Source organism: Hippocampus comes, unplaced genomic scaffold, assembly GCF_001891065.2.
Source record: "Hippocampus comes isolate QL1 unplaced genomic scaffold, H_comes_QL1_v1.1 scaffold587, whole genome shotgun sequence".
NCBI classification, from domain to species: domain Eukaryota; kingdom Metazoa; phylum Chordata; class Actinopteri; order Syngnathiformes; family Syngnathidae; genus Hippocampus; species Hippocampus comes.
In genome coordinates, this window is record NW_017805678.1 from 163,601 (window position 1) to 174,811 (window position 11,211).

Consider the following 11,211-nt stretch of genomic DNA (forward strand, 5'->3'; position numbering starts at 1 on the left):
TCACTGTTGACCAATCACAGGAGAGCACTGGTCCACTACGAATGACGTTGTCAAGGAAGCGTGGTTGTTTCTGAAGGATGTTGAGGTAAGAGCCGACTGTCAATGTTTTTGGCATTGATCAGTAAAATAGTTGACACCCAGCCCTTTTAATTAACTAAACGTGTCGTGCGTGTTAGTTTTCTCACGTATATGCATCTTGAAGCGCCTGGTTTGTCGTTATAGGCTCCTGAAAAGAGTTTTTTCATCTGTAGAAACACGAGACAAGACGAACGTTTCCGCTATTCTTCGAAATCTCAGCTCTGCAGCCTCCCCCTGTGCAAATCTTGCACTGAAGCCCCAAATGGAGGCCAAACTGTACCAGGCGCCTCCGCAGGTGCGCGGTATGACTTCACTTGACAAAGAGGCCTTCGCACAGACAATCACTGTCCCAGCTCTACGGGTGCCCACGCGGTTTCTCAACAAAGTGATGAAGAGCCTGAGAAAGTGCACCATCCAGCGCCCCGGGGTCCCCAGAGTGGTTCAGGATAACGATGGGAGTTCTGACTACAGGCTGGTGCTGTTGGACCCTCACAGAGTGCCCTCATCGGGCTCCTTTACTGAGGCTGAAACGGAAACGCTGAGGTCATTCGATGTCTCTCAGGAGCTACAGGACTATGAGCTGAGACTGACCTACGACAATCTAAAGAGTGAGGAGGTGCTGGAGGCTGTGCTGCCTCTGGGGCAGGACGTGACGTCAGCGTTCAGCCGAGTGGGACACATCGCACATATGAACCTCAGGGACCACCAGCTCCCATACAAGAACCTCATTGGTGAGATCCAGTGGCTAGATGTGCATTATTTTCTGGCCTGTGGACTTACTCAACTTATTCCACCCCTTAACACCACCATCCCGTTGCAATTAAAAACTTTCAGTACTATATAAAAAAAATGAAACATGACATGGCAGGCATGTAGAGGCAGAAATGTGATTGAACAAAAAAAACTCCGCAGACACCTCCTACGAGCAGTGCAGCCAACAGAAATTTTATTCAAATTAATACAATTACAGTACATGGAACACATTTTAGAATTTAGATTGCAAATGTAGGTTCTGTGTAAAGGTGTCCCGATAGTCTTTAGACCAGCAGATAAGGCCTTGCTGGACACATGATCCCCCCCCCCCCCATCCCAAAAAAAAAACAGCAACAACAAACAAACTTAAGAAACATGTTTTCATGGATCATCATAAACAAAACAGAGATTTAAAAAAAACAAACAAACATCAAGCAAAATTTTCTGCCCCTCCCATTGTAGGTAAAGTGATCATGGACAAGAACCCTGGTGTGACGTGTGTGGTCAATAAGACAAATATTATCGACTCAATGTATCGCAACTTCAAGATGGAGGTGCTGGCTGGAGAGGAGAACATGGTCGCCAAAGTAAGTTAAAAAACGTCTAAAGTCGGTTCAAAAGTCATTTTGCACATGAGAAATTGATTGTGGCCACGTAAAATTTGCAACATGCGTGTATGCATTTATTGATTTTTAAGAAACATGAAAAATACGGTGAGTGTAATAAAGGTGCACTTCACTGGTGAATTTTTTTCCAAACAGCTGTTAAGTGTTAAAATAAGTTAACCAGACATGTAATGAATAATATCGTTACAATGGAAACTGTACCACTACCTCAAAATATGACTTAGCTGTAAACAAACAAATCCTGTACATACACCACATGCTTTTCATTGGACAGCGACTATAAAATATATGCAACTTCCGTTTTAGGGTTGTGGCTGAGCCTGCGCCGATCCCAGTGTGGTGTGTGATGTTCGTTTCATTGAGTTTGAATGATTGTCTATATTTGATTGGTTCGCGACCACTTGATGTCAGCTGGGACAGGCTTCAGCTCACCCGCCACCATATTGAGGACGGGGGCTCAAGAAAATAAATGGATGGACGTTTTATTCTTACATGGCAATGATGTAAGCTCAGATGCTCATCACTATGTTTCCCAGGTGAAAGAAAACGGGGTGACATACGAGTTTGACTTCTCTCGTGTGTACTGGAACCCGAGGCTGAGCACGGAACACCAGCGCGTGGTCGAGCTCGTCAAGCGTGGTGACACCGTGTTTGACATGTTCGCCGGCGTGGGACCCTTTGCTATCCCGGCGGCGCGATCGGGCGCCGCCGTGTTCGCCAACGACCTCAACCCGGAGTCGTACAGGTGGCTGCAACACAACTGCAAAGTGAACAAGGTAGAAGGCAAAGTGAAAACCTTCAACCTGGACGGCAGAGCATTCGTCCGAGGGCCGCTCAAGCGAGAGCTACCCGCGCTGTTTAAGGGAAAAGGTGGCGTGCACGTGGTCATGAACCTGCCCGCTTTGGCTTTGGAGTTTCTGGATGCTTTCAGAGGCCTCCTGCATCAGGAGGCTCCCTGCGACGACAACCTCCCCACAGTGCACTGCTACGGCTTTTCTAAAGACAACAACCCGGAGAAGGACATGGTGGCGAGGGCGTCTCTCGCCTTGGGCTTCCCTTTGGAGGGCCGCTGCTCTGTGCATTTTGTCCGCAACGTGGCACCCAACAAAGACATGATGTGCGTAAGCTTCACCCTTCCAAAAGAAAGCCTCTTCAGCCAGTATGAACAGACAGGTAAGAATTGACACGACATGATTTCAAATATTTAGAATGATAAGAGCCATGCGCTTGACAAGATTTATTTGAACTTGATGTACGTTGCTCCCAATTAATTGCCTGTGTGTCCACGCTAGAAACACCCGGTAATTATCATTCTAATATGTTGGTCGATTTGTGTTAATATTGACATTGCACTGACGGACCGTTTTTATTTTATCTGCAATTATCCGCAGAATCTTCAGAGGAACCAACCCCCAAGCGGCAAAAGTGTGAGACAACAGATTCATCGTGAAAGTGAATTAAATCACAACTTGATGCCACTGTAAAAGTACGCTTGAGGACATATTTGAGTTGATCCATTTTTTTTCACATGATGAACTGATAGCAGACACTGCCACAACAAAACAAGAGAGAGTGCAAGTTGTATCAAAAATTCTGAGAGGTATTACTTGGAAAAACATTTCTCATCATAGTTAGTAGTGGTGTAGTACAACCGCATTGCATTATACTGAAGGGTAGTTGTGATATTTCATTTCCTTTGTCTCCATGACAGTCTCAATCGAAACTTTTAGAATTTTGTGTCCAGCTCTTCTATAGGAGCTCATTTGCTTTTTTTTTTTTTTTTATGTCCCTACAGTAATGTTGTGGCCTTCTTAACAATTAAACGAAGTTGAGACAAGCTCTCAGCTCTTAGAATCCAGAGCTTCCTTGAAGAAGTTTCCTTTTTAAATAAATTGCTCTAACAAAAGACAGACTGAATTGTGATTTATTTACTGTACATCTAAAAGTGACCAAAAAAAAAAAATCTACATCTCACATCACTGACCACCATTGTAGCATTTGTCCTCTTCAGTGATGTATTAATAGTCCGTTGAATTGTGTCAGAGTTTGGGGTCAGCCAACACAGGGAAAGAGACCACTGAACGCATCCTGAATGGCTCGATGACACGCCAAAGCCGAGCTGTATCCTCCGGCTGTGTCCTGAGGCATGGAGGACCGCACGTGGTTCAAGTATCTGTAAACACACAGAAAGCCCCCCGCCCCACTCTCGTCAGTGATGTCATGGAGGTATTCTGTAAATCATGACGCCGTCTGACAGCCTGAGCGTTGCTTTCAAGAACAGAGAAACCCGAGTGCAAGTTTATCCGTTGTCAAATCCACACTTGGGGTTATTTTTTCTGGCCCTTTTTTTTTTTTTGGTCCTCTGATGAGATCGACGCAGACACACGTAAGTGTACGTTAACACTGAGAACACCTTGTGCCCCGAAAGCCTCTGCAACACGGCGCTATTAAAGTATTAGAGGTGTCTCTCTTTTATTTTAAGTGCTTACAGATGTATCCTGCCAGAGTAGCTCAGGTTTTAAGCAATGCTCAAAGTCAGTGTTTATTTTCACAGTGTCATTCAAAAAAAAAAAAAAGTTCTCACAATGTGCTCACCATCAGCGCACTTGTCTTGTAGCGAGAGAGCTACAAAAGAAAAGCGCACGAACAACGAAGGGTATGTTTAAAATGACCCAATTTTTCTTTGAATGTTTGGAAAGTTTCACACTGGCAAACACATCCCCTTCGTCAGCATAGACATGTCAGCACACCGCCAAACAAAAAAATGATGCGGCATACTGAAATAATGATGATCCACGGGTTAAATGTAACATTGCGTGGAAGACCGTTTCATTGTTGTGCCTGTCACTATATGTCGCCTACGTAAACAGATGAACAAAGATACATTAAATTGGAGTGCATAAATCATTTGTAGACTAATTTAGTGACATTTTCGAGTTAAGACATTTCTTCCAGAACCAATTCATTTCTTAAGTAGAGGTACTACTGTATGTTAAAGACGGTATGGTGTAAATTGTAAATGCCACCTAAAACAAAATGTGCATTGTTTAAAGTGAAAAATACGCCCCGAAACACACCCACACACACCTAGGGCCTTATCTGTCCTGTGAGGGCGGAAAACTTCAAAGTCAGACAGGACTCAAGAGCACAGACGTCTGTGAATTCTATAGCCATTCAAGATGCTTTACACGGTAATCCAACCCCTGTGTGATGTCGGTGTATAATTGTGAGAAAGTACGCAGCAAATAGATCGTGTGGTGATGTCAGCTCTACTTGGCGCCGACGCTTTCGTTTTCTTGCTAGCATGCAGACGCGCAAATATTTTAGTCATACGTCACGCGACGTGACCTTGTCGGGGCCCGCGACCGTGCGCGCAAAGTGAGACGAAGAGCAGCGTGGGGACGTCAATGCGTAGAAAGACCACTCATCGGCCACTAGAGAAACAACACAAGTTCAAAAGAGGAGGGCCAGTGATTAATAATAACTTCATTAGCTGCGAGCTGCTGTAGTCTGTCCTTCAGAGCACTTGAGGGAGGTCTTCTCATATGGCTTCCTGCATCCGATGAGTGCTGCCTATTGATTATATTGTGCTGGGCCGTTTTAATGGTGAAAAAAGTGGGCTATTTACAGCCGGGCTAAGTCTGCTCTTCCTGCTAATCTAATCCCCAAGCTACTCATGTGGTCATTCCTTCCAAGAAAGCCGAGAGCTCTGTGTAACTTTATACCGGCCTGCCCCTAAGGAGAGAGCAAGAGAGCAGAAAGAGAACATGAAGGCGGGGGGGTGGGGAGGAAGAGGGTGTGCAGTCTGTATCCGTGAGTGTGTGAGAGAGAAGGTTTGGGAAGTGGAGGTGGGGGGTGTGCAGGTTACGACTTAAAATCACCTTTGGGTATCATGGTGACAAAGCCTCTTCTCTTAAACCAACCCCATTGGCCTCTGCTCACCCCTTGCACCCCACGTTAGTTCAGTTCTGCTCTATTAAGCCGGCGGCTCTATCTCCCAGTGAGCTCCAACGGCATCCAAGTGCGTTTACACAAACCAGCACTTGACGTTTCGCGATGGCTGGCCGCTGGGGAGCATGGCAGGGACATGCTTATTGGCATTTAGTAACATGGGAAATTGTAGTCCAGCTTGAATGCAACACATGAAACGCAGAAACCGTTCCCGCGAAAGAACGTGCCCAGCTGTGGATGAAGGTAGCCTGCTAACTAACAACCATTGAACAACAACAAAACCAGCTGAAGAATGCTCACTTTTGATTATACAGCCAAAAGCAACACCACTTTTACAATCGCCTCAATGATTTTAGTTGTACTTGCACAATTAACACAGCTAATCACCATAACATTATTCTGAATACAATTTATCGTGTACGCTGCTTTATCTCAGCTGCAAATCTCCTTTCGCTCATTCCCATCTCTCTCTCTTCTAACACTCATTCTCAAGGCAAACTGCCGCTACACTCCGAGTCTCAAGTCTGTTTTAAGTTTCTTCCAAAGAGGTAGTTTTTCCTTGCCTCCGTTGCCGAGCGATTCTACACGTGGGGGGTCAGTTGGTGTCTCGATGAGGAGAGCGGTCTTTGATCTGCTCCATATGTAAAGTGCCTTGGGATCATTTCTGTTGCGAATTTGAGCTAAATAAATCACATTTGATTCAATGAAAAATGTTTAAGCCTTGGCAGAGGTATTTGTGCTGTCGGATGGCTTTTGATTCTCTTAGTTAGGAGGGTGCTGACTGATGCATGTGACCTGGGGGGGGGGGGGCACTGGAGGGTCACGAACGGGTTGGAGAGTTGGTGCAATTGTGCATTCTGTTTTATTTCAAATTAAAATAGGTCAAAATTGTATTCCAAGTGTATTGAAACACACGTGCAGAATGTGTTCAATACAATTCCCACGCAGTACAGTATGTAATGTACTTGCAAAAAAAAAAAAAAAAAAAATGAAATGCCAAAATGCACTTTAAGCGACAGTGCCAACAGCTACACTTTCAAATGTGTGCCCACATGCCCCTCTCAGCAGCCATCCGCCCGCCTCACCACCCCCGCACCACCCCCCGATTCTCCCTGAAGACCGGACTTGCCTTTTGTTCACGGGGCCCTGAAACCCAAGCCGTTTCGCTCTGTAACATCTTTCACTCTCTCGGCCCCACTGGAGCATTAGCTGCAACTTGATCTGAGTCTTTTCAAAGCCTCATATTATTGTGTAAATATGGGTCACTTTGGATTGTTCCATTATGTCGCTTTGGGGGAGCGGGACAGGGCGAGTGCAGGTGATGAAGAAAGCGTAAGGACACGGTGGTGCAGTGTGCATGTCAGACTGCAATCAAAACCACAAAACATGCACGGGGTTTTCCACTTGCATGCACATTGACAGGAAGATTTATGACTTTTTTTTTTGGAGTCAGCCATCTCTTTGGCATTAAAATAAGTAAAACTAAAGGCAATCTGCTGCTTTTACGTTATTTCAATGGGCGTTGAGCCATTTTTTTTTTCCCACTTTAGATCTGGAGTCCTAGATACATGAGCCTTTCATCACTCATAACAGTCAGAAATTTCCCTGAAAGATTTCTTTGGTCCCACAGCCTGGATTACACAACAGTCACATCCCTCATTTCAAATGAAAAGAAAAGTGGAGATAATGTTCCAGCGAGTTCAGCGTCATTTAGAGCTAAGAATGCACGCGTCCTTGTTAGGTTTGGATGCACAATGCCGTGGAACCAAGGTGGTTACGGTTCTTAAGTCAAACAGCTACGATTCTGAACGGGAAACAAACGATACCAGGCATTGGGTCCCTTGTCTAGACTTCTCAGATTGACTGGAATTGGATTAAGAAAGCTTGACGGAAAAGAAAAGGAGGCGGTCCACATGTAACATGCCGCGCTGGTTATTTCAGCAGGCATACACTCAATGAACACACAGACCACAGAGCAGACGCACGCAGATGACGACGCAATCAAAGCGCCTTCCAAAAAAAAAAAAAAAAAACCCCTCATTGTCAAAGCGCTGTTTGTTTGACTGCAGCCTTTTACACATGACAATATTCAGCAAACAGCTTTAAAGCACGTTCAGTTTTTGTGATCGTGAGCCAATCCACTGAATGAATGCAATGTCCAACGACGCCTTTCAAGTTTTAGCGGTGACCCGAGACCGGACCTCAGCTTGAGCACATGTTGGCTTTTGCAGCGCTCTGACTGATCCACGGTCATCTCTCATTTTTATTCCAAAGGATCAGAGGCGTTTTTGGCTGCCTCGCCGACAATGTCAAATTATTCATATTGAGTTCAGACTGGTGCATTGATGTGTGCACAACAAGCACAGCTGACAAACACGGGACATGGAGGGAGCACCATATTTGTCAAAGGCCAGTCATGAGTTGTGCGAGATGGCAGCAACGGTGCCCGGAAGTCGTCCTTTAGCGCTGACTGTGGTTGAGGATTCCTGGCCTGGAAAGGATGAGGGCCAAAGGAAGAAGGAGAAAGGGAGGGGTGGTTGCACAGAGCCACACACCTGCCAGATGATTTGTCAGTATAGAGGGGTCAGCACTCAGCTGTCACCCCCTAATCACCCATCCTAGCCCTTAAGTCTACCCCCGCCAAACCCTACTCTCCAAAAACACCCCCTCCCGGCATTCCTCTGGCAGCTCCGGTTTCACCCGCAGCACGGTTGCCCCATCTGCCCCTCCTTTCCACCACTCCAGCCCCAGAGAAAACGTACCCGTGTGGAAGATGCAGCACACTGAGCACATTGTGTGTAACAGGCGGTGCGCGCTTGCGGCCCCTGTGAGCGGGTTACACAATTCATGTTTGTCTAAGGGCGAAGTTGTTCCTTTTCTGGACGGACGGCAAATCCGGCAGAGCACAGTACAGGAATTGGTCCACAGTGCAGTCCAGATACCCCCTGCAGACAAGGCAAACATTCTCACAGGTATGCTATATCTGTCAACAGCAGCTTTTCAGCGCCACAGGTCAAAGGTCATCCTCTTTTCCATTGAATCCAGCTTCCTCTGGGATGTGGCAGCATGTGAGAAGGACCCTCGACTATTAGCCGGCCCACTGTCCGCCAGATTATCTCAACTTGTGAACGAGTTAAGGGGACTCGGTATTGTTACATCACCTCTTATCCATTATCAAGCGTCTTATCATCACCACTGACAGACCGAGGCTGCATCCCTGAAGGAGAAGTGGCAGAAGCTATCACTCGCACTTAGTTAAGAGCAACATGTTTAGCGTGTTAACAGATTCTCTGCTTGATACTTGAAATTGACACCCACCTAATACATGGATGACACCCACCGAATACACGGAGGCCCAGTGAGAATCTGTAAGTTGCCCTCAAGTCAGAAGCTTTAATGATAAGCGATATTGTCGTCTCTTACAGACATCGTCTACGATAACAGCCGATTGTTTTGCATGTGCCTGAAGACAGAGTCCCTTCCCGACCTATCGCTGCCACCTGTCACCACTCATCCACAGCGCTGTCTTGCTCCTGCACATCCCAAATCCAACCTGATGGGGTCAGTAGAGGCTGGCTAACTTGGACGAGCTTCATGTCAAAGTACAGCCAAGGTGCTTGGAGGGACATCACACATCCTGGGTGCTACTTGATATAGAGGCACGTCTTTCTTTCTTCTCCGGAGCTGCCACTTGATAACCCTGCGCCACCCTGAAAAGCTTAAAGGAAGGAGGGCGGGCGCCCAGTGGACTGTAGAGGGAGAAGAATGACATGACATCAGTGTGTCGTCGCTAACCAAATGCAGCTGTAAACAATGGAGGGACATATGCCGTTCTGGGAATGGCTGCTAGCCTGGGGCACACCCATATACACCAGCAAAAGTAGCGTGACAGATGTAACATTCTGGGAATAGAGCACCTATACACAGAGGAAGAATAGAATTTTCCCGGGAGGAGGAGGTGAGGGGTGGGTATCAATTACAAATCACCTGAAGCACTGGAGGGGGCAGGCAAGGTGGATTTCAATAAGACAAGAGAAGAAAGATAGGGTTGTAGCAAGGGCAAAAAGACAAGAAACAAGGGGGCTCAAAACGCATACATCATCTAGGTGATGTACTTCCTGCCTTGAGGTGTGTGAGTGTGGTCAAATCCACATTACACAAGTTTGCTTTCTTTCTCCCGCTCTTAAGAGGGGAAAATGAATCCACTAATCACCCATACATCGCAGGACACTTTGATGCAAGAGGAAAGAGCAGGCAGGGTTGTGTTGAGTTTGCGTGAACACAAACCCACAGTGTGCAAGCACATTAGTTATGAGCGCAGTCAAACTGGAAAAGCATTCGACCTTCGAGTGAGCAGCTGCTTTCGCGAACCTCCACAAATATAATTGTGCTTCAAAATAGTCACGAGAGATCACCTCTGCAGAGTATTGGCCTTGCTTGCAGTGAAGCTGTGATGCCAATAAACCTGGAGTTCCCTTCATGCTGGAAACCGGCTTGCAGTGCCCGGCTGCATCTCAGAGGGAGACTGCTAGTCTGTCTGGCGCATAGCCCAAAGAGAGGGGGGAAAAAAACAACAACACTCAAAGTGGTGCTGTTGTAGATAAACCAGAAATGTATCTTTCTCACTTGTGTAATGCTCGCTACTTTTCAGAAATGACTCACAGGCAAGTAAAAAGGCTTCTCAACTGCCACGCACACTTATTTAGGCTGGTACTTCGAGAGGATCAATATTTGCACAGATCTATGGGAGGGGAAACAATAGTGATTCGGCCTCCACCAGCGCTGTCTGTTAATGGTCTGTTTACTGAGACAGACAGGATAATGGCCTGGGTGGGGGTGGGTGCACAATTGAACGATGGCTGCACTCCATATTGTTTTTGATCTGGTTAGTAACGAAGAAAGTCCGCACCGACAGGACGACAGAGGCTGAGAATTTAAGCTAGGCCGAAATCACGTGATGGGCGGTAAGACACGGGGGGCGCTTCGTCGAACATGGACAACTTTGCAAGTCAAATGGCTGCACTCCAGCCTGTTGTCTGACTGCGGCTGCGATCTCTTTTGGCTATGCAAATTTGAAAATTTGTGACCGCCGCGAGAGTGAAGCCAAGTTATTAGACCAGAGCAATAGGAGCGCTTAAACGATTGCAAGGTCTTGTAACTCAAGAAAACATATCAGATATCTGAGCAACCAAGTTCAACTTTAGGTCTCAAAGTATTTTTTTGAGGGGGAAAAGCCCCTTTGTTATGTAAGACCCAAACAAACCAAATTCCCATAAAGAGTCGTTCTGGCAACAATGCTGACTCTTTTTATTGGCCCGTTGAGTCCAAAATATGAGTCTTTAAATTATCGTAAGAGTAGATCAAAGACAACTACTCTTCAGGGAGTTCATGTGGGGTCATTTCAACCGGCGCCATAGCCTCCTGCTCATAACTTAAGCATCAAAGCTGTGTTTGCGCGAGAGAGTGTGACTGGGTGAGGTTCACAGTCTCTCCAAGGTGCCATCACTCTGGTCCTGTCACTCTCTGCACCCTCACGTCCACAGTGCCGTACCGCAGGTCCACTACCGTCAGTGACCCATGACCCTCTCAAGGTCCTCCCCAATCACATCATCCCCCTCCAGCTACATCAGGCACATCAGTTGGATGCGCACCCAGGCGAGATCACAGAATGTGGGATAAATGGGGAAGCCCTTTTAGAAAATCCTCAGAATTTAGGTGTGAAAAGAAAAACATCATGTCTGACTTGGACTTTTGTTCAAAAGTAAGAGGAAGAACCAAAGGAGACAAATAGAGACAAATTTAG

At 46.3% G+C, this 11,211-nt stretch overlaps 1 protein-coding gene and 1 long non-coding RNA gene across 3 annotated transcripts; one reads left to right on the forward strand and one right to left on the reverse strand.

The window, feature by feature from the left end:
• The first annotated feature begins 4 nt into the window (after positions 1–4).
• On the forward strand, positions 5–3,359 carry trmt5 (tRNA methyltransferase 5). Its single transcript, XM_019881735.1, has 5 exons — positions 5–85; positions 223–809; positions 1,294–1,418; positions 1,994–2,630; positions 2,849–3,359. The coding sequence occupies exons 1-5, from the start codon at positions 78–80 to the stop codon at positions 2,905–2,907; spliced, it is 1,416 nt and encodes a 471-aa protein (XP_019737294.1). The 5' UTR covers positions 5–77; the 3' UTR covers positions 2,908–3,359.
• Positions 2,987–10,583, reverse strand: LOC109522907 (uncharacterized). 2 transcript variants are annotated; one of them, XR_002169660.1, is made up of 2 exons: positions 9,824–10,583; positions 2,987–3,630 (listed from the first exon to the last, which is right to left on the reverse strand). It is a non-coding gene; the product is annotated as an uncharacterized LOC109522907 (long non-coding RNA). The 2 variants fall into 2 exon arrangements; XR_002169659.1 differs by lacking the exon at positions 9,824–10,583 and adding an exon at positions 8,171–9,814.
• Positions 10,584–11,211: the final 628 nt, after the last annotated feature.